Source organism: Mustela nigripes, chromosome 6, assembly GCF_022355385.1.
Source record: "Mustela nigripes isolate SB6536 chromosome 6, MUSNIG.SB6536, whole genome shotgun sequence".
Lineage (NCBI taxonomy): Eukaryota > Metazoa > Chordata > Mammalia > Carnivora > Mustelidae > Mustela > Mustela nigripes.
This window is the reverse complement of record NC_081562.1, coordinates 41,552,331-41,576,107: the sequence shown is the minus strand read 5'-3', so window position 1 is coordinate 41,576,107 and position 23,777 is coordinate 41,552,331. Positions and strand designations below refer to the sequence as shown.

General features: G+C 38.5%; 1 protein-coding gene across 1 annotated transcript in view; it reads left to right on the top strand.

The window, feature by feature from the left end:
• Positions 1-745: 745 nt before the first annotated feature.
• The window catches only part of ZDHHC17 (zinc finger DHHC-type palmitoyltransferase 17), an 87,873-nt gene continuing 64,841 nt past the window's right edge, over positions 746-23,777 (top strand). Inside the window, exon 1 of the mRNA XM_059402416.1 lies at positions 746-927. Within this exon, the coding sequence (XP_059258399.1) occupies positions 835-927 (93 nt within the window). The 5' untranslated portion in view covers positions 746-834. The remainder of the gene's footprint in view (positions 928-23,777) is intronic.

Sequence of the window (23,777 nt, the reverse complement as noted above, 5' to 3'; positions counted from 1 at the left end):
TAGGCTCCTTGCTCGGCGGGAAGCCCGTTTCTCCCACAGCCTCTGCCAGATACTCTGCCTGCTTGTGTGTGCTCTCTCTCTTTAACTCTCTCTGTCTGAGAAATAAATAAATTAAATCTTAAAAAAATACTAATAAAAATAAAATAAAAAAGGCTTCTCTAGGAGGAAGCCCCAAGCTGCACCCGTTTTTCCGGGCATCTCCCGGAGGCATAAATTGCGGGATAATCTTTTTGAGAGTGGAGGAAGGGAGCGCGTCTATCGTCTTCAGGAGCGACGAACGTCTTGCTTCAAGTCTAACACCCCGAAGTCTTGTACCTGGAGCCGGGTAAAGGTTCCGCCCCGGGTCTCTGGGAAGGAGCCCCGGGGGTCTCAGAGCCGGTCCAGGTGCTCGTGGGCGTGCGCCGCCTCGGGAACACGGGGCCTCCAGTCCTCCGCTGCGCGGCGCCGCAGTTCCATTTTGCTCCCACGGGGCCGCCAGGTTTCCCACTTACTGAGTCGCCCCTTGGCGAGCGGACAGTGGCGCACATCTGCCTCGTGCCCGGTGTCCGCCCCCCGGCCGCGCTGCCCACGCCCAGAGCCTTCCGCCCGTCTGGCCCGGCGCAGTGCAGCAGAGCGCGCTCCGGGTCGGGGGCCGGCCCGGTTCGCGCGCAGGCGCGCACGCGCGCAAGGACCCCCGCCCTCAGAGGCGGGGGTGGGGGCCAAGGGGGGCGGCACGGGGGGAGGAGAAGGAGGCGGAGGAGGCGGCCGCAGCGCCTCCGGCGGGGCTGGAGCTCGCCCTCGCGCGTGCCCTCCGCCGCGCCCGAGCCCCGCGAGGGTGAAACGCTTTCTCCCGGCATGCAGCGGGAGGAGGGATTTAATACCAAGATGGCGGACGGCCCGGATGAGTACGATACCGAAGCGGGCTGCGTGCCCCTTCTCCATCCAGAGGTGAGGAACCGCACCAAGCGCATTCTTCGCCCTTCGGGCCCCGACCTTTCCGCCCCCCCGGACTTGCGGAGGGCTGGGGCCTTACCGTGTGGGGGTAGTGGAACGTGCCGGAGTTGGGGAGGGCGGGGAGACAAATCCAGGCCCGAACGCAGCTGCGAGCGGATAACGGGGTGGAGATAGCGGGGCGGGCCTGGTCGGGGCGGGCTTTGGGACGCAGTCCCTGGCTGTGCCTAGAGGACAGAGGTGGAGATGTTGTTGGTTCTGCTCCGTCGCCACGCTGCTCGTGAGTGCACCGGCGACGGGGGCCTGGTGCTGGATTGGAACCGCAACTTACGCCCCTAGTCGGGCTCCAAGCTTCTCGGGGGCGAGGAGGGAGCGCGTCTCGTTTTGATTTCTTCTCTTTTGCTTCGTTAGGGTGAATGACAGTATCTGTTCCTCCCATGTAGCTCATCACTGTGGGGGAGAACACAGTTTTTGGGTAAAAGTGGTGTCCTTCCAGGTTATGCCATGGGCAGCACCTCGGGCACCTTGTGTCGGATGCCCTTATTTGAGCGTTTGTCCTTAAGCGATTTAAGAGAGAGGTCAGAACTTTTGGGAAGAGACCCACGCTTACACTAGCTTGTCAAAGTACCGTTTGTTTTTGTTTTGTTTGTTTTTTGGAGCCAGGGGAGGACAGTGCAACACGTTTCCCATCACAACATGAGTATCTTCCCATGTAAGTAAACAGTGCCCTGCTCCAGGATCAGTCACATTCTGTACTTGTTTACCTCTTGGTTTATAGCTGAGCTAGTGCTTGTTCCGTACTGGAGGTAATTTGTGATGCATTCCAGTTTCTAATGATCCACAGTTAGGTGCGGATCAGGCAGTGGCAAAGCTTCCCGAAAAACTCCTGTAGTTTTTTTGAGGTTCAGGGAAGAAGACCATCTTTGTGTTGTGTGTGTGTGTGGGGGGGGACAAACATGGAAGTATCTACCTGGTTACTTTGCAGTAGAATGATTCTACTTATTTCTGAAATTTGGGTTAAAGCGTTGTTTTTATTGTTTCGTAAAATGTAAATAAGGGCACACACTTAAAAATGTATTAATGTTCAACCACTCTCTTATTAATCACTTTGATTTACCAGAAACAGATGGGACGTTTCCTTAGGAATATGCTTGAGCCACTCTCAATAGTAAAAGCTCCTCCGGATTTCTGAGAAACAGAGCTGCGCAGTAAAACTAAATATTTTTGTGACCAAGGTAGTACCATATTTAGAACTGGCATTGGACACATCCTTCTTTTAGTTCACACCTAGGCCTTAAAAATATGCCAGGAAACAAAGTTTTCAGATGGTTAAAAGATGTTTCTAAGGAATATTTCTATTCATCTATTTGTGTGACAGTTTCAGATACTTAAATGTTGATTTTATATATTTTAACATACTGTTTGTTTAATAAACGTTTGCTTTGTGAACTAGTACATTGTTTGGTACTTTAGGAATAATTTTAATTAACAAATCCGGAGAGATACTGCTTTTAGTAATGAAATGGCCTGTAGGCTTGAAATTTAGAGACCGGGTCTTCAGGTTGCCATTTAAAAGAATATTATTAGAAAATCAGCTTATCATTGAAAAAGGAAGTTGATAAAGGTGATATCTGCCATTCTTTTTCACCTAGCAAACACAATGTCTGATTAGTTTAGATGTTTTGAATCTTAAGCTTAGAATTATAAGAGCTAAGGTCTTTCTGCATTTTTTCTGTGGTTAATGTTGCATGCAGACCTGGTATAGATATGGTAAAGTTATGCTTCCTTGCATTATGTTCTTGGGCAAGCTACTTCTTTACTTCTGGCTTCATCATTTATAATAATGGTATGAAATGATAATAACTGATAGGCTATTGTGAGGATTGTGATAATGTATTCTTTTTTTTTGTTGTTAAAATAAGCAGTGTTTTCAGTCTCCCTTGGAAAGAAACCCATTCTCTGCCTTGGTGAGCAAATAAAATAATAATACTTTTAACTCTTTTTAGGAGAGAACATAGACTTTTGGTCAGACAGATTTAGGTTCTAATTCGATAGTTTGTTGTAATTAGCTAAGGGACCTGAGACAAGTACTTAATCTTTTAAAGCCCAAATTTGTTCATCAGAAATGGAGATGTGGCCTAGTTCAGTTAGCTGTAAGGGATTAGGTGAGACTATGTTAAGGATTAAGAACTGGCACATTGTAGGTGTTCAGTTAATGTTATTTCTTTTTCCTCTACCAGAAGAAGGAGGGAGATATCCACATGTATTTTGGTTTTGGTAAATGATTTAGAGACTTGTGTGGGTTTTATTTTATGGAATAGAATCTTATAGGAACAAGTTTTATTTTATTTATCTTCATACTTAACACTGGGTCACAAAAATAGTTTCTCACTTAATATTTTTTTTCTTTAAAAGATTTTATTTATTTATTGGACAGAGAGATCACAAGTAGGCAGAGAGGCAGGCAGAGAGAGAGGAGGAAGCAGGCTCCCCGCTGAGCAGAGAGCCCAATGCGGGGCTCTATCCCAGCACTCTGGGATCATGACCTGAGTCGAAGGCAGAGGCTTAACCCTCTCAGCCACCCAGGCGCCCCTCACTTAATATTTTTTGAACAGATGAATTATTTGTAAGAAATTAGCCATTCCTTAAATCTTCTGTTAGTATGCAAACTGGTCACTGTTAAACCCTTTCTCAGGGGATTATGTAATTAGATGAACAGTGAAACCTTCTTTTTAGAGGTATTTACTGTGAGAGAATCTTACTTTTTAATTAATTAAATGACCTATCCATTAAGTCAGTGTTTTAAACATTTCTTTTTTTGTTTAGGTTAGGTACTTTGCTGGACTCTTGAGACTTTGGGATTTTTGTGTTAAATACAATAAGAGGTAATAAAGGATAGTCGTTAAGAGCCACTGGTGACAAACAGAATCTAGGTTCTGCCACTTGTTGTTATCATGGTCAATTTACATTTGTGAAATTGGGTTAATACCTCTTAGAGTGTTTACTGGGAGTATTAAGTAAAAAAATTATGTTTATAAATGTTTATATAATGTTTATAAAGCACTCATCCCAGACCAAGGCACCTAGGCTGCCAAGCAAATCTGACTTTCTGAAAGCCCTAGCGTGTAGTGAGTATTGGTGCTATTGTTTTCTGATGAAGTAGGTGATTATTCATTTTATCATAATGGAAAAATTAGAGGCTCTTTGGAAAAAGATGAACTGATTATCATAGGATTAGGGTGTTGATCCTAGCTCTGTGACTTTAGGCTGTTGGACATTTAAGTAGTTTTAGTTTCTTTGCTTTTGAGATAGGCTAGGGACACCTGAGTGGCTTAGTCCGTTAACGTCTGACTCTTATTTCGGCTCAGGTCCTGATCTCAGATAAAAAGATAAAGAGGCTAGACTAGATCTCGCTTAAGATTTCTTTAAACTCTAGTGTTGTGATTGTGATTTTTCAGAATCAGTAGGTTTGAGTATCTATCTGCTACATGCATAGCACTGTGCTAGGTTATATGGGTGAAAATAAAATAGCGAGGATAGCTTCTGCTCTCCAGAAGTGAATGATGTAGTTGGGAATACATAGACATGTGAAATACTTAATAGAAGCCAAATAAGTGCTGAATTGGTTAGTGTAGACTATAAGTGGTATCAGATTTCTGTCACCTCAGATGGTTAGAAGAATGACTTCGGCAAGGAGATAGAGACCATATGTTGGTGTACAATCCAGCTAACTTGCTATCACCAGTCTTCCGTTTCATCTACTACTATAGTCTCAGTAAGCCTTCCTAGCTCTTTCATAGAATGAGGCGGCAGTACCTCCTTTTGCCAGAGTATTATTGTAGGGGCTCTCTGTTTCAGCAAGATCTGACACAGAGCTTTGAACTGAATTGCCTAGATTATCTAGGGTTTTCGTCTCTTGTTTGCTTCCTTTTTTTTCTCAATTTCAAAACTTCTGTTACTGCCTTTTCTCTAGTTTCTCTTTTTAAAAATGGCAACTTTTTTTTTTTTTACTTCACATTAATTTTGTTCATATTCATGTCTCATTTTTTTTCTTTGTGTAAAACAGTAAGCCGACTTCTCTTACCATCAGATTTTATAAAATCTCTTTTTTGAAGTTTTTCTTTAGTTAAAATGATTTTGCCTTTTCCCATTATTATTTTTTGTCCTATCATGTACTTAGGGATATACATGTATACACATAAATAAATCATTTGCTTTTGCTTTCAGAAAATAGATAGAAAATTCCTTTGAAAATTTTCTTCTTCTTCTGATAAGATTACTGGCATACTCTTTCCCTTTAAAGCATATCTTTCTGAAAGTCTTTAGAATCTGATGCCTTTTTTTTATTCAGGAAGAATGCTATAGGTCATGTAGTTGTAATTTAGGTTTGAAAATACTGTACCTTAAGCATAGTAACCACTGAATCAATAGATATAAAATGAAAGTGCAGCTAATTGGTGACCTCATAGTTTGTGGCAAAGCCAAAGTTGATAACTATTGACCTGTAAACCAAAAAATTATATTTGGCTGTGAGAAATGCCATTTTACAGTTTTGACTTCTTCGTTTTATTTTGCCTATTATTTTGATTTAGTTTAAGTGAATCACCCCAAAAGTATTTATTAAAAATGGACTGTGGAGTAGATAGATGTAAGAAGATATAGATTAAAAGTGTGGCTGCTTGAGTTTAAATCCTAGTGTTGCCACTTACTAGCTGTGTGACCCTGGGCAAGTTACTGAACTGTGTCCTAATTTTCTGGACTAAAATTGGAGTATATTAGCACCTACATCATGAAGTTGTTGTCAAGATTAAGTGAGATAATATATATAAAGTTGAGTCTGGCGCTTAATAACACAATACATGTTAGTATTAATGTTATGGCAAGAAGTAAGTAATTTGTAAGCAGTAGTAGTATACACATACTGGATATGGACAACTAAATAGCTAAGATAATTAAAATTGGGGATTGAGGAGAGGTTGGGCAGATTGCTTTTTTTATAAGCTTTTTAAAATACTATTTAATTTTCTTAAAAACGTGTGCTTTGATATGAGGAGAGTTTATGGAACATCTAAGTATGATCTTGATGCTTTGATAGGCCACAAAGTAATGGGGAATATAAAATCAGGCATTGCAAAATAAAAGATTAACTGTAGGCCTTCAGATCCCTCACAATACACAAAAGTGATCTTGTTAAAATTTTATTAAAAATTAAAAACTCATGGCAAACCTCTTTTCCTTTAGAGAGTATCCTAAGGCTATGTTAGGGTAATTAGGATTAGTTAGTTAAGGCAGCTTGATGCAGTGTGCTTTTTAACAGAACCTCTTAGAAACACATAATCCAAAAAGCATTTCAGTATCAGGGTTATGTGAAATGCTCTTTCATAGGGTCATCTAACTCTAGTATTATTATTATTTTTTTAAAGGATTTTTATTTTATTTATTTGACAGAGATCACAAGTATGCAGAGAGGCAGGCAGAGAGAGAGGGGGAAGCAGGCTCCCCACCGAGCAGAGAGCCTGATGCGGGTCTCAATCCAAGGACCCTGGGATCATGACCTGAGCTGGAGGTAGAGGCTTTAACTCACTGAGCCACCCAGGTGCCCCTAAACTCTAGTATTATTTTATAAATTAGATTCTAGTACAGGTAGGTAATTTAAAAATAAAATACCAAATACTCTAAACTTTGGAGTTTGAAAAATTGATTCAAGGTGATACTGTATTTATAAAATATGCAAATAAGGTTCTCATCCAGTATAATAATTTTCCAGTGGTAGAATAATATATTCTATTAAAATTGGAGCACTGGGTGTGGTGCATAAACAATGAATTCTGGAACACTGAAAAGAAATTAAAAAATAATAATAATAAAATAAAATAGAAAAAAAATACCCTTAAAATAGAACTACACAGGCAGCTAATTTGAAACTGTAATGAAACTTTAGCTTTCTGTAAAGGAGATACTGCAAAGAACTTAATTTCCTGAATAAAGGGATATTATTTTTTGCTTTTGTTTTTAATCATTGGTGAAAATTTGTCATATGATTATTGCGTTTTCTAGGATTAATAAACACTAAATATGATAGAATCTTTGATAAGTTACAATATTATAATGTCTTAAGCTTGTCTTTCTGATTATCAGTGATGATTATTGAGGAGATGGAGATGAGGAGGCTAAAGGTATCTGAAGCGTAGGGTTTTTGGGGTTTTTTTTGGCATATATATTAAATTGCTTATATTTTAAAAAATCCGTTCTTTAATACTAGGAAAAATCAAGTGAAAAATAGTAACTGCTGATTGAGATGTTACTGTACTATACCCTTGTCAATTTTTTTTTTAAAGATTGTATTTGACTGAGAGTGCGTTCATGAAGGGGGCAGGAGGAGAGGCAAAGAGGAAGAGGGAAAAACAGACTCCCCGCTGAGCAAGGAGCCCAGTGCGGGAGGCTCCATCCCAGGACCCTGAGATCATGACCTGAGCTGAAGGCAGATGCTTAACTGACTAAGCCACCCAGGCACCCCTCGCCTTGTCAGTTTTTTAAAAAATAAATTTCTGTATTACCAACATTTGTTAACTTATGAAGGATTTAATATGAGGGATGAGCAAAACTACCCCTATTTTCATGAAAACAAACAAACAAAAAACAAAACAAAACAAAACAAAAACCCTTCCATGAGCTGAAGAGAGAGGTTGCTTTAGTGTTAGAAACCTTGAGTTGAAAACTCTTTTGAAATGTACTTGGGCAAAAAGGGAAGTTACTGATTTACATAACCCTAAGTTAGGATAGCAGGGATGCATTTGGATTCAAGGATTCCTGGAACTTGAGCCAAGAATGTCACCAAGACTCTGTTTTCTATCTGTTCTCATCTCTGGATTTTAGCTCTGTTTTTTCCTAATGTAGAGCAGCTTCTTTCTTCTCTATAGTGGCAACATGGATGCTGATTTTTTTTTTTTTTTTTTTTTGCCATATCTCAAATTTTAACTAACCATTAGAGAAGGACTTCATGTCTTCCCTTATTTATTCCACAGTGGAAAGTGACAGTAAGTTTTCCCGATTCTTATGACCATGAAATAGGGCCTGTAATTTGCTCAGATCTCTTGGTTGGATTTGGGGGGAGAACAGTTTCCTTAAAGGAATGCTGGCAGGCAAAATAATTTCTGTCCTCTATCTTCATAATTGAAAGAAGAGTTTAGTTGCTTTGTTTCCAGTCATCTAGTTTTTTACATGCTTTAAGAAATGCTATGATTACATTGAACTCATTCTTAATGCCAGATGTTCTAGTTGAGTTACTGAATAGCATTCTGTATGAACAATATAGACCTGCAGTTGAGAAACTTTCTGTAAAGGCCAAGTAGTAAATATTTCCAAGTTTGTGGACCATATAATCTCTGTAGCAATTACTTAGCCTTGTGGTAGTTGTATGAGAGCAACCAAAGACAATATGGAAATGATTGGGTGCGCCATGTTTCTGTAAAACTTGATATAAAAAATCAGGGATGATTTTGTGAGCCAGATTTGACCTGTGATCAGTGAGCCAGATTTGACCTGTGGGATGTATTTGTCAGCCCTTTATTGGGACAATATGTAGAAACTCCAAGAAATTTATATTCAAATGTATGTTTCAGCACATTGAATCCCGCCAGTCACTGATATTCAGTAACTTTATCAGACGTGGATTTGTGTGGGAGGTGGGTTGTATTTGTGTGTATTAAAATCTTATGGAGAACTTCGTTATAATACACCTATTTCCATGCAAACCTCTTAAAGGTTCTAATTTATATGTGGATTTTTGGTATGTATATTTTGAAAAAGTTCCAGAGGTGATTCTTATAAATTCTCTCATATTTTGTTCTCCATTCATGGATACAAACCTGATATGTGGGGAAAGTTTTACTACATTTTACTTTACTACAGGAGGAGGAAAGAAGCTGATTTGACATTTAATGTAGGAGACATTGTACTGTGTGCTTTTCATGTTTTCTCTTTGGTTTTATAATAATAATAGTAATTGCTAACATTTGTCAATTTATAACTCTAAGCTAGCCACATTCCTGAACAGTTTTGCATATATATTCGTTCATTTACTTCTCACTTTTTTTTTTAAAGCTTTTTTTAATTTTTATTTTAATTTTTATTTTTTTATAGATTTTATTTATTTATTTGACAGAGAGAGAAATCACAAGTAGGCGGAGAGTCAGGCAGAGAGAGAGAGAGAAGCAGGCTCCCGCTGAGCAAAGAGCCCGATGCGGGGCTCGATCCCAGGACACTGAGATCATGACCTGAGCCGAAGGCAGTGGCTTAATCCACTGAGCCACCCAGGCGCCCCTACTTCTCACTTTTTTAATACCTATTTTACAATGAGGAAATGGAGGCATAGAGAGAGTAAGTTCCTTGTTGGTAAGTGCCAGAACTGAATTTGAATCCATGTTTAAACTACTTAAATTCATTTGCTCCTTTTTTATAGAGCAGCACAATGTGAAAGTGATAATACAGTCATATGAGTTGAATAAATATTATTTGCCAGGCGCTGGTTAGCTATGATTGCAAATACCCTCATTTACTTTTTAAAAAATTCTTGAAATTTTTTTTTAGTAGGCTCTATTTTTTAGTAGGCTCTATTTTTTAGACCAGTTTTGAGTTCACAGCAAAACTAAGCAGAAAGTATAAAGATTTCCTATTTCCTATGTACTTGCTGCCCCAACACCTGCACCACCCTCCCCTGCATTGTTATGAGCCTATATTGAACATCATTAACACCCAGAGTTCATAAGTTATGTTAGGGTTTACTTTGGTATATATTCTTTGAGTTTTGACAAATGTATAATGACATATATCTATTGCTACAGTAGTATATAGAATAGTTTCACTGACCTAAAAATCCTCTGCTCAGTTTATATTCATCCTTCCTTCCCTTTTAACTCCAGCAACTACTGATCCTTTTACTGTTTCCATAGTTTTTGCCTTTACCTTAATGTCATGTAATTGGAATCATATACTATATAGCCTTTTCAGATTGGCTTCTTAGTAGTATGCATTAAAGTTTCCTCCATGTTTTTTTTTTAATGACTCAACAGCTCATCTTTTTAATGCTGAATAATGTTTCATTGTGTGGGCGTACCATAGTTTAGTTATTCATTTATCCACTGAAAGACATTTTGGTTATTTCAGTGTTCTGCTCATTTTCTTTTTACAGGTCTGCATAGCAGGTATTATTGAACTGTTCATAGGTTAGGAAGCAGAATCAAAGGGGTGAAGCAATTTATTCAGGTTCACATCATTAGTAGTTGGCAGTTTGTATTAGAACTTAAACTAACTCTCTGACTCCAAACCCATAATCCTCATATATATCCTGCCATATAATTTAATAGGTCAAAACATAAATTACTTTTGGCTAAATTGAAAAATTCTGTCAAAATTACTGTTCGCTTTTGTTAAAGGTGTTGGGGGGGGCTCAATTTTGGCAGTTGCTCTTAAGTCTACTTCTCTGAGTAATCATTTTGATTTGAAATCCTAAAACTGGATTTTCTTAACACTCTTCTTCAGAATTTTTGCTTATTCCATTTATTGTTTCTTTCTTCCTCTGCTTATTCTGAATGCATAAGGTAAAATATGTCTTCATTAATAAAATTCCTTGAAAGGAAATGAAATAACCCTAGGTGTGATCAAGGGGAAGGGGTGTGAGGGTTTGGAGATAAGTATTCTTAGTATTAAATCTGTGAAGTAGCTGATGAGAGGACAAGTGTTGCTGGCTTGAGGCTAGGCACCTTGGAGGTGCCTTTTTAAACCTTTTAAAGAGCCCCACTTTGCTTGTGTTATCATCCTTTGCTGTATGTAAGTATTCACTACTCTCCATTTGTGATTCTGCAACTATGATCATGAATAACCTGTAGACAGTAGAATTTTGTGTTCTGATTGAATACCCATTATGAGTATCCAAGATCTTTCAGCTATTTATATAAGAAGTTAATTGAGTTGATTTCATAAGTTTCCATTATTTAAACTTGTTTTTTCCTTATTTGTCTTTTTTTCCTCCTGTGGATAATTGAATATAACCAAATCCAAGAAAATACACCCTTGGGGGAAAAAACTTAGACTAGAATCTGGAACCATATAACACAGCAGAACAAATAAAAATTTTCTGAACTCTTATCCTAACATCTGATTTGTTCTATGTTGTTGAATAGTATATATTAATTTTTAAGGTACCAGAAATGTAAATTCCAGTATGGATTTTTTGGCTTTCAAAAAAGGTGACAAGGGGGTATAGCTCAGTGGTAGAGCATTTGACTGCAAAAAAGGTGACACATCAAATATTTAAGGAGTACAGAAGGTATATAGTAGAAGGTAAAAGTATATAACCAATGCATTTTTTCTTAATATAGTTTGGATGTGGTGCCATTGTAGCATATAATTATCTTCCTCATTCTTTGTAGTGTCTAGACCTGTCTTGTTTAATGTCATAGCCACCACCAATAACATGTGGCAATTTAAATATAAATTAGTTAAAATGAATATAATAGAAAATTCAGCTTTTCAGTCACACTAGTCAAGTTTCAAGTGTTTATTAGCTACGTGTGCCTAGTGACTACTGTTTTGAGACAGCATAGAAATGTGGAATATTATCTGTGATTGCAGAAAGTTCTATCAGACAACACTGATCTGGACGATTTTTTAAAAAATGTGTATGCCTTTTAAAAATATTTTCTACTGTGTAACTCTTTTTCTGAAGACTTATTTGTGATAAGTTGTACAAATTTAACATTTTGAAGTTTATAATTTTTCTTTAAGTTAAACTTTTTATTTTGAGATAGTTTAGATTCACATGCAGTTGTAAGAAAAAGTACAAAGAGATCGTGTGTACCTTTTACCCAGGTTCCTCCAGTGGTAACACTGCAAAATTATAGTGTAATACCACAACCAGGAAATTGATATTGAATCAGTAAAGATATGTCCATTTCATTATCACAAAAATCCTTCGTATTGCCCTTCTATACCATGCTAATCTGTTATCCATTTCTATAATTTTGTAATTTTAAGAATGTTATTTAAATGGAATCATAGTGGTATGTAACCTTGACTTTTTTCAATCAGCATAATTTTCTGGAGATTCATCTGGTTGTAGTAGCCAGTCATTAGTTTTTTTCCTTTTTATTACTGGGTAATATATGGATTTACTACAGTTTGCTTAACCGTTTACCTGTTGAAGGATATCTGGATTGTTTCCAGGTTTTGGTTATTACAAACGAAGGTACTTTAACCATTTGTGTACATATTTTTCTGTCAAGTAAAGACAGGTTTTCGTGGGGCACCTGGGTGGTGCAGTCAGTTAAGTGTCTGACTCTGAATTTCAGCTCAGGTCGTGATCTCAGGGTCTTGAGATTGAGTTCCAAGTTGGCTTTTGTCCTGGGCATGGAGCCTGCTTAAGATTCTCTCTACCCTTCTTCCCTGTGCACATGCTTTCTCTCTATATAAAATAATAAATAAATCTTAAAAAAAAAAGTTTTATTTCTCTGAGATATATGCCCAGGAGTACAATTACTGGGTTATATGGTAGTTGTATGTCAGTGTTTTCAAGAAACTGTCAAGCTGTTTTCTGGAGTACATTTTACATTTCAGTCAGCAGTGGATGAGTAATCTGATCTCTGAATTTTCACTAGCATTTGGTACTGATACTTGATGATTTTAGTCCATTTGAATAGTAGATGATGAAAAGTCATTGTGGTATTAATTTGAATTTCCTTAATGGCTAATGATTCTATGTTTCCATGTATTTATTTGCCATCTTTATATCCTCTTGGGTGAAATGTCTCTTTTTATTAGTTTGCTAGAGCATAGAAATACCACACACAGGGTGGCTTAAATAATGGAAATTTATTTTTTCATTGTTCTGAAGGTTAGAGGTCCAAGATCAAAGTATTAGCAGGTTTGGTTTCTTTTGAGGTCCCACTCCTTGGCTTATAGATGGTTGCCCTATTGCGGTGTCCTCACATGTTCTTTTTTCCTGTGCTTATAGTCCCCTTGGTGTCTGTGTCCAGATACCCTTTTCCTTTAATTACACCAATGAGATTGGTTTGGGGCCCACTGTGGTGACGTTATTTAAACTCAATTCCTAACTCTCCCTTTAAAGGGCTTAGCTCCAAGTACAGTAGCAATCTTAGGTACTGGCATCTTAACTTCAACAAATGGATTTCAGGGGGACACAGTTCAGCCTGTAACAATGCCTTTGCCACTTTTTTTTTTCAATTGAGTCTTTATTTTACTGTTCAGTTCTTTTTTTTTTTTTTTTTTTGTTAAGATTTTATTTATTCATTTGACAGAGAGCACAAGCACTGGGAGAAGTAGGCTCCCCACTGAGCAGGGAACCCAATGCGGTGCTCAGTCCCAGGACTCTGGGATCACGACCTGAGCCGAAGGCAGATAGATGCTTAATGACTGAGCCACCCTTGTACTCCTACTGTTGAGTTGTTAATGTATCCTAAACACTAGTTCATTGTCTTGGCCTGCAGATATTTTCTCCCGGCGTGTCAACTTGTTTTTTTGGCCTCAATAGGGTCTTTCTCATGGCATAAGTTTAAATAAGTTTAAATGAGGTCCAGTTTATAAGTTTTTATTTTTATGGGCTGTGTTTTTTCCTTTTAATTCTAAGATTGTCTATCCCTAGCCATGATCTCAAAGATTTTCTTTTTTTTTACAATTAGAGTTTCATGAGTAACACTGAAGTTCAGGATCAGTTATTTTTTGCATTAAGTGTGAGAATTAGGTTGAGGTTTTTTGTGTTTGGGGCTTTTTGTGGCCTATAAATGTCTAGCTGCTTTAATACCATTTGTTGAAGAGCTTATCTTTCCTCCATTGAATTGCTTTTACATCGTTGTCAGAGATCACTTGAGCCTATGGTGTGTGCCTATTTCTGGGTTCTGTGTTGTGCTTCATTGATCTATGTGTCCCTCAGCCAATACTATACCATCTTGATTAGTATGGGGAGAAATGACATCTTTACCATATTAAACTTTCCAATCTATGAATATGATGTGTCTGTCTATTTATTTAGATCTTTGATTTCTTTCATCAATGTTTTATGGTTTTAAGCATAAAAGTACTGTATGTTTGGTTATACTAATTTTTATTCTCTCAGGCTGACTCATGGCATCTCTCCAGTGGTTCTCACACTCCTACATCATTAGTTTTTAGCTTTATCAGATTATACCTACTAATGATCATTTCTCCCATCCTAAAAAAAAAAAAATCCCAAAATCAAATCATATTTTCTTTGAGGCCACTTACATTCTGTTTTCTGCCCTATTTCTTTGCTTTTCTTTATGGCAAAATGCCCCAGAAGAGTTGCATATATTTGCTGTTCCTGGTTCCTTTTCTTCCCATCTTTTCTTTAATCCACCCAGCCTGGCATATGCCCCACTTTATGAAGGTAAAGCAGCATCTATAGATTGTCAAGTCCCTTGATCAGCATGTGGTCCTTATCCATCAGCATTGATCTAGTTGATTTCTCCTGGATAACTTTTCTTTGCTTCAGGGAAATGGCAGATTAAAACAAGGTGTAATTTGGTATCCATAATATTTCCTCAAAATTAAGTCTGGTAAATCTAACTGTAGTGAAAGGAAAACACACATGTTGCTAGTGAGAGTTTAAATTGGTACTACCACCTTAGAAAGCAATCTAATGATAGGAAAGTTGAAGATACTAAAATTTCTTTATCCAGAAGTTCTGTTACTAGGTGCTTACTCTAGAGAAACTTTTACAGGTGAGATCTGTTTAAGATTGTTCGTTGTAGAATGATTTATAGTAGCAAAAAGTCTCAGTAGGAAAAACGGAGTACCATCTAGCAGTTGCATTGAACTACATGTATCAGCACAGAAAAATCTTAGAAACATAATGTTGACTGAAAAGTACTAGGTATAAAAGAATAAATAATTTATGATATATTTGTGTATAATAAGATATTAAGTGGGGCTTTTTGTGTCATCTAAGCATTTTTCCTGGAGCTCAAAGCTGAGTACTGTAGCTGAGAACGGATCCCTACAGGATAAACAGAGATGCTGAACTTGCTGGGAGGTGGCCATCATTTGTCCTGGAGCTCTGTTACCTCCAGCTTATACAAAATAGAGACTTAAATGAGAGGAAGAGCTCTTTGAAGGGTTATTAATCCAAAAGGGAGTGCTATAGTGTTTATATGGTCCTCTGTGGGGGTTGCAGACAATGTCTCTGAAAGATTGGGGGGCTTTTCAGGAGCTAAAATGTGTCTATGGCTGGATGCCTGCTGGGATGCTGTCTTAATGGAGTGTTAGAGAATTCATGGAAAAATGTGATTTGAGTATTGAAGGCCCGGAGACTGGGAACTGCTGCTGCTTTCCTGGGGAAGCATAAAGGTAAGGAATATATAAAATAGTCATGTAGTGGAAGAGCCGGAAGAGAGGGCTTCCTCTGTGTGTGTAGTGATCTTTTTATTTTAAAAAAATTTTTATTTTTTATAAACATATATTTTTATCCCCAGGGGTACAGGTCTGTGAATCGCCAGGTTTACACACTTCACAGCACTCACCATAGCACATACCCTCCCCGATGTCCATAACCCTACCCGCTTCTCCCAACCCCCCTCCCCCCAGCAACCCTCAGTTTGTTTTGTGAGATTAAGAGTCACTTATGGTTTGTCTCCCTCCCAATCCCATCTTGCTTCATTTATTCTTCTCCTACCCCCTTAACCCCCATGTTGCATTTCTACTTCCTCATATCAGGGAGATCATATGATAGTTGTCTTTCTCCGATTGACTTATTTCCCTAAGCATGATACCCTTTAGTTCCATCCACGTTGTCGCAAATGGCAAGATTTCATTTCTTTTGATGGCTGCATAGTATTCCATTGTGTATATATACAACATCTTCTTTATCCATTCATCTGTTGATGGACATCATCGAAGCCATCTATGAAAAACCCACTGCAAATATCATTCTCAGTGGAGAAAAACTGAAAGCTTTTCCGCTAAGGTCAGGAACACAGCAGGGATGTCCATTATCACCACTGCTATTCAACATAGTACTAGAAGTCCTAGCCTCAGCAATCAGACAACAAAAGGAAATTAAAGGCATCCAAATCGGCAAAGTAATAGTCAAACTATCACTCTTTGCAGATGATATGATGCTATATGTGGAAACCCCAAAAGACTCCTCTCCAAAACTGCTAGAATTTGTACAGGAATTCAGTAAAGTGTCAGGATATAAAATCAATGCACAGAAATCAGTTGCATTTCTCTACACCAACAAGACAGAAGAAAGAGAAATCAAAGAGTCAATCCCATTTACAATTGCACCCAAAACTATAAGATACCTAGGAATAAACCTAACCAAAGAGGCTAAGAATCTATACTCAGGAAAACTATAAAGCACTGATGAAAGAAATTGAGGAAGACACAAAGAAATGGAAAAATGTTCCATGCTCCTGGATTGGAAGAGTAAATATTGTGAAAATGTCTGTGCTACCTAAAGCAATCTACACATTTAATGCAATTCCTATCAAAGTACCATCCATCTTTTTCAAAGAAATGGAACAAATAATCCTAAAATTTATATGGAACCAGAAAAGACCTCGAACAGCCAAAGGAATATTGACAAAGAAAGCCAAAGTTGGTGGCATCACAATTCCGGACTTCAAACTCTATTGCAAAGCTGTCATCATCAAGACAGCATGGTACTGGCACAAAAACAGACACATAGATCAGTGGAACAGAATAGAGAGCCCAGAAATAGACCCTCAACTCTATGGTTAACTAGTCTTCGACAAGCATGTGTGTGTAGTGATCTTAAGAGTGTTTCCTTTGGACCAGGCAGACACTCCAGAGGCTTTAGGCTGTAACCTTTATGAAAGAAACTTGCCAAAAGATAGTTTCCTGCTTGGCATAAGGTTGTGGTAACCTATTAGAACTGTAATGGGAAACTAATACTCGATCATACGGTACTGTAATTATTTGTTTGCAGAGCATTGGGAACACAGAAAACTGGATTGTTAACTCTGCCTGAGGGAAACAAGGAAGGCTATGGTGACATTTGAGTTGTGAATTGAAGGATTTATAGAAGTTTGCTAGATCTGAGATGAGGTATACCTTCTAAGTGGAATAGCTAACATGGGCTGAAGAACCCTGATATACATAATACACAAGACTTCTCGGGATGGCTGTTAGACATAAACATTTAGGATGCTTAGAAGGAAATGGTGGATATTAAAGCTGGAAAAAAGTAAGTGGGGCCAGTTCATGCAATTTTACAAGCTTACTGAAATGTTGCTGCTTTACCCTGTTTACATGATTACAAGAATTTTAAGCAGGGGAGTGATTGGAACAGCAAGGCAGGTAGACCATTTGAGATGATATTGTAGAGAAAAAACAAAGAAGTGATGGATTTGTTTTGAGAAAAGAAGTAGTATAAGACTTGGTAGCTAATTAATTGCAACTGAAATTTTGAGGGCTTGAAGAGATTTAGTGTGGACATTTTGCTAGTTGGAAATGCCTTTTAGTAAATTATACAGGAAGGTGGAAGAATATATTGTGGAGGTGGTGAGGAGGAAAAAGAAATCATTAGATGATGTTTTAAAATTGTATATCTAATCTGTAATTTCCTTGCTCCCTGATTATCTATTGCCTACTGAACTGGATGCCTAATAAGTGCCTTTGTTTATTCTCAGTTGAAGATCGGATTTGTGCATTTCTTCTTTTAGGATTTTCAGTGTTTCTTTGCCATCCTAGTTGCAATTTGGTAATTAAATTTAAAACTTACTGTACACGTGCACTTGACTCATATATTTAAAAAAAGACAAAACTTAGACTGCTTAAAAGGTACTTCCTCAGATTTGCCACAGATGGGACATTTTGTGTCTGCCCTAGCTTTCTGGGGCCAAGTTGGAAATGTGGCCAGCATCTGAGCTTGGGCTGCTGGTTAAGAGTTGGCTGTGTGTGTGTGAAGGGCAGGAAGCAGAGAAGTGGAGAGAGACTTCCATAAGATTTTCAGGCCAGCTAGGAGATAGAGTGAAAAAACACTAGTCAGAATCCTGTAGTTGCAGGATAAAATTGAGAGTTAATCTCAAATGAAATATGAAATTGGACATATTTTATAGCGAAAGGGTGTGGTGGTCTAGTGGGTATTTATATTCAAGTACAATGTTATTCATTCTCTGGAATGTATTTGAATACTATTTAACTTTATATATGATGTTATATATATTTTATATATTATTTTAACTTTACATATAATGGAGAAACAGTGAAGGCATTGCCTTTTTAAAATGGAAAAAAAAAAAAGTTAAGGAAATACGGATTTACTGTCTTCATTTTTTCTCCCAGTAATGCTTTTGACGTTTTTGCCAGTGCCATATGCTGCAGAAGTGAGAGACCACATTTACTTGCAGAAGTAAATGTTTGGAGTATTTGTTTGTATTCTTAGACTACTCATAGAAATCATCAAAAAACAAATTAATATTTTTAACCAGATACAGGATAAATTTGAACATTAGCAGGATACCTGTGTTGTAATTATTACATTAAAGGTCTTGAGATGTGGAGGTTATCCTAGATATTGAGCTCCAAAATAGAATGAAAATGCTTTATGTAGTATGGCCTTTGCATACTCTTTACCAGAATGATTCTCAGAGTTGTATTAGTCAGATTAAACTAGGTTTTACTGCAGTAGCCACGCTAAAGTCTTAGTGTCTTAACATGTTAGTATGCAGTACAAATGCAGTGTGGGTTGGATAGTGGCTGCTTTGGGACTTGGACTGATTATCTACTCTCTCGAATATTGCTATTTTCCAAGGGAGAGAGAAAGAGAATGAGGAATTACATACTGGCTCTTCAAACCTATTCTCTGAAAGCAACATGTCTCTTTTATTCATATTCTATTAGTTAAAAAAAGTCACTTGGACTCACTTACTTACAAGGGGCCATGGTGTACAATCCTATGTGCTATGTGCTTGGGAAGAGAACTGGAAATATTTAAGGGGTAGCACTAATGATTACAGTAGCATTTAAATGTAAATTCAAGACTAAAAAACCCAAGAAAAAGATCGTATGTGATTATAAAAAGTATAATTCTTGAAATATATTGAGAGGATAAGCAACAGCTCAAGAAGTAGAAGCTTTAGATCAGTATGAAAAAAGGTTAATATCTAATCTTCCCAATATGTGGAAAATCTGATTAAAATCTATTAAACAAATTTCAGGCCTCAAATAGAATAAAATGGCCAAAAGATAAGAAAAGGCAATTCTCAAAAGATGACATAGAATAGGAAAATTTATGTGTTTGAGAGAGTGAAAGAGTAGGTGCATGAGTGGGGGAGGGGGTGCCTGGAGAAAGTTGGGGGTGGGGCAGAGGCTGAAGGACTGGCAGACTCCCTGCTGAGCAGGAAGCCTTACTTGAGGCTCAAGCCTAAGGCAGATGCTTAACCTACTGAGCCACCCAGGCACCCAATATTAAATAATACATCAAGTATTATTTACTGTATTTAAATTAGGGAAGAATTCAATAAAAATAAGAGTATTGCTAGTGAGTTTATGAAGAAATGGTTAATCATAAGATGCTCTTGGGATTGTAAGTATAATCCTTTTGTAAATATGTTAGGGTCTGTGATCAAAGGAACAAGACTGATACAAAGCTAAGGTCAAGCAAAACTTTATTTCGCGCCAAGCATCAAGAATCAAACTAACTGGTCAGGGCTATCTCTTATGAAAAGGCGACTACGATGATCCCCACAAGGTCACTCCCAAGAAGGCCCCTCCAGACGAGGCTGCTCTAGATGAGGCTGCTCCATAATCAGAGCCGCTCCCAAGAAGAGGCCATTCTGGACAAGACCACTTCCCGGACGAGGCCGCTGCGGATGATGAAGAGGCAACGACGACAGCGACGATGACAAGGAGGACAACCCGGATGACACAGACTCTGCTCCCCACGATGCCACTCTGACAAGGCTGTCGCCCAGAGGAGGCCACCGCTGCGGACAAGGCCACTCGTGTGGGGTGGCAAGGCGTTTTGCGGCGAGGCTGCTGGCGGCTAGGTGCCGTTGGCATCTCAGGGCCGCTGGCGTCTAGGGGTTGCAGGCGTCGGGATTGCTTACTGCTGGACTGCTGGTGTCTCGGACCACTAGTGGCAAGGGCTTGCTGGCAGTGCAGCTGCGGGAGGCTGCAGCTCGGGGCTGCTGAAGGCGGGCCCCAGGTGGCTCAGGGCCCCCGAGACTGCAGGCCTCTTGAGGTCGCCGGAGGCGGGGCCACCAGAGGCGGGAAGGCAGGCAGCTTGAGGCTGTAGGCGGAGGCTCGGGGCCGCCGGAGGCTGGAGACTGCCGGTTGAGGGACCACTGGCGGGGGTTATAGCTCTTACAAGAGCTGTTACAGCTCCTCCACTCCACTGACTCTTCCGTTCCCGTGGATTCTTCCTTTTGCTCCGGCCACAGCTCTCCTGCTACCCTGACAGCCTCGCACACCAACCTTTATGCGGTTGGTTGAGCCCCGCCCCTACACAGGTGGCCATTGGGATATCAATTCACCCTAGTGGATATACATGCGCCCCACTGATTGGATGTCTCCACCCGGCCTGCCCCGCCCCTACATCCAGGGTCCACAAGCAAGTTCCTCTGGGAGGGGCAGGCCCTTACAAAACAATTTACATATTGTATCAAGAACCATAAAAATATTCATCCTCTTTAAGAATTCCTCTTTAGAAAGTTTACTCCAGTTAAAAAGAAGAAATATTAAATGAGTTAAAGGTAGTATTTTTTTTAGTAGTGGGGAAAATCCATCCATTTGTTCTATAATTTTCTTTAAGGACACTAAATACTGTGCCAGGCTCTGTTTGTGCTAGGTACTGGGAGTACACAAATGATTTAAGGTAGGCTTTTTAACTTGTCATAGTTTATGTTCATTGGTGAGGAGAATGTTAGGCGAAGACAAAGAATGGAATGCCTAAGAAATAACATCTGAGTTTAGTTAGGAAATACAAGAATAACCTAAATTTTCAGTAATTGGGAAATGTTTCAGTATATCAATTTAATTAAATATTTTGCAGTGGTTCAAAGCATTACTTATTAAAAACTACCTATAATGGCACGAAGAAGTATAAAATGGAAGAATATAAAATATGAATACTATGATTACAGACTACGTGAAGATATGTGAATGAATAAAGATTGTTATAGCAGTGGGGCGCCTGAGTGGCTCAGTGGGTTAAGCCGCTACCTTCGGCTCAGGTCATGATCTCAGGGTCCTGGGATCAAGTCCCACATCGGGCTCTCTGCTCAGCGGGGAGCCTGCTTCCTCCTCTCTCTCTCTGTCTGCCTGCCTTTCTGCCTACTGTGATCTCTCTCTGTCAAATAAATAAATAAAAATCTTTAAAAAAAAAAAGATTGTTATAGCAGTGTTGAAAGAAATTTTAAAAATTAGGTTAAATTAGAAAACACTTCTTCTAAAAACACGTAATTAGACTAATAATAATAATTAAAAAATCAGACAAATCCCCAAACTGCAAATCCTAGTAGAGGGTCATTCTGCAAATACCCGACTACCTCTCCTCAAAACTGTTAAGGTCATTAAAAACAAGGGGATGTCTGAGAAACTGTTACAGCCAAGAGAAACTTAGGGAACCATGACAACTTAAATGTAATGTGATGTCATAGATGGGATCCTGGAAGAGAGAAGGGATATTATAGGATGCCTGGGTGGCTCAGTCAGTTAAACATCTGCCTTTACCTAGGTCATGATCTCAGGATCCTGGGATTGAGTCCCACATTGGGCTCCTTGCTCAGCGGGGAGTCTGCTTCTCCCTCTGCCTGCTGTTCCACCTGCTTGTACACTCTCTCCCTTTCTCTCTAGCAAATAAATAAATAAATAAAATCTTAAAAAAAAAAAAAAAAAGAGGGGCACCTGGGTGGCTCAGTGGGTTAGGTCTCTGCCTTTGGCTCAGGTCATATTCCCTGGGTCCTAGGATTGAGTCCCACATCGGGCTCTCTGCTCAGCAGGGGGCCTGCTTCCCTCTCTCTCTCTCTGCCTGCCTCTCTGCCTACTTGTGATCTCTCTCTGCCAAATAAAATCTTAAAAAAAAAAAAAAAAGAAAAGAAAAAAAAAGGATACTATATAAAAACTAAGGAGATCAGAGTATAGACTTCAGTTAATAATAATGGATCAAAATTGCAACAAATATGTGGTACTAATGTTGGATGTTAATGCTAGAGGAAACTCGGTATGCACAATATAAGAACTCTGCATTGTTTTTGTAAATCTTATACTACCCTAAATAAAAATCCTAAAAATAAGAATAGGAGAGGGAGAAAAATATACATATAGGCATTTGTAAATCAACTGCCTGTGGAAAGAAAGAAATATATGCCAAATTTATGTTTATTGTTACAAATATTTGTATATGTGTAGATTAATCCTAGAAGGAAATGAAGTGGAAACCAGTTTTTAAAGATGCTGGAAGGTGATGATGAACATTTTCTTAAATGAAAATTTGTTGGAAGGAAGCAAAATTAATTTGATAGTTTGGATTGAGGCAGTGGTGGTATTAGTACAGTTTGAGAACCTGTGAGTCAAGTTGGACTCTAGTAGAAGCTACAATCATGTAGTGTTAGGCAGGGATCCGGAAATGCAGCCAAATATGTAATATATGGGACCGGTTGCTTACTGAAAAAAAAAAAAAAAAAAAGATTCAAAATCTTTCTGTTTGATTATCAAACCATTTGTCTAATCTTCCTTTAACGTGAGAGCGCCAAAAAAAGGAAAGCATTCTGGCTTGAGTGTAGTGCCATCTGCTGGCAGTGTTAACTAAATACACTTTAAAAATCATTTCATAATCTTGTGATGGCTACTGCTTTTCCTTATTTATTGTTCCCTTGGTATTTGTTTTATACTTATGCTGTTTTTCTTTTCTTTTTTTTTTGTTATATATAATTGGTATTCCTTAAAAAAAATCCTTATGGTATACGTAGAATGTAGTTCATCACTACCTCAGGTTTTAAGAAGTTCCCAGATTTGGCTTGACAGTTTTAGCTGGGAACTAAAAATAAGTCAAGTATGCATAGATCTTTTTTCCTTTCCTTTCTTGTTCTTGTCAGTAACCCTTTATGGTGTTTTAATTTTATCTTATACATTTAATGGAATTAAATGTGAGTGACTCTAAATTATATAATTAAGTACATGTAGCTTCTTGATTCAGAGTCTGATACCTGACAGCAGACATTTACCCAGTGCAAATCATAAGCATATAGTTAATCCCTGCTGGCTTACTAATTCACTGTGTATGTGTTAAGTAACACGGGCCTTGTAGGTAACATGTTTGTACCCTAGAATGTTGTTAAATTGATCTATCTTTTTGGTGAGGGGGTTTGGGAATGCGTTTATTTAATTAACTTCAAATTATGGTGTCTTTTTCATCCCTTTTATGCCTGTGCGCTCTCCCTCTCTCTGGCAATTATATTTTGCCCCCTTTGAATTATCTTTATATTCTTTGCCCATTTTGTTGAATGTGATGTTATTCATGCTTTTCTCAGGTTTGTTTTGCTTACCTTAAGACTATTATTGCTGGTATTCTTATATTAAAGTCTATTATCTGGCTGGAAGTTACCTGATTATGAGGAGAGAGGTGGGAATAGGTAGGCTGGAGTCTGGTCCTGCCAGGGGATAGTCACATCTCCAGGAAGCCTGGGAAATTGACCTGCAATTTACCTTGTTCTAAAGTAATCATTGAAGAAAATCCTACAGCCTTTTGTACAAGTTACTTAGACTTGGTATATAGCCAGTTTCCAGAACAGTCAGGAGAGTCCACGAGGGGCACACACTCTTCCCTAATGGGGAGAACCCTATCCTTC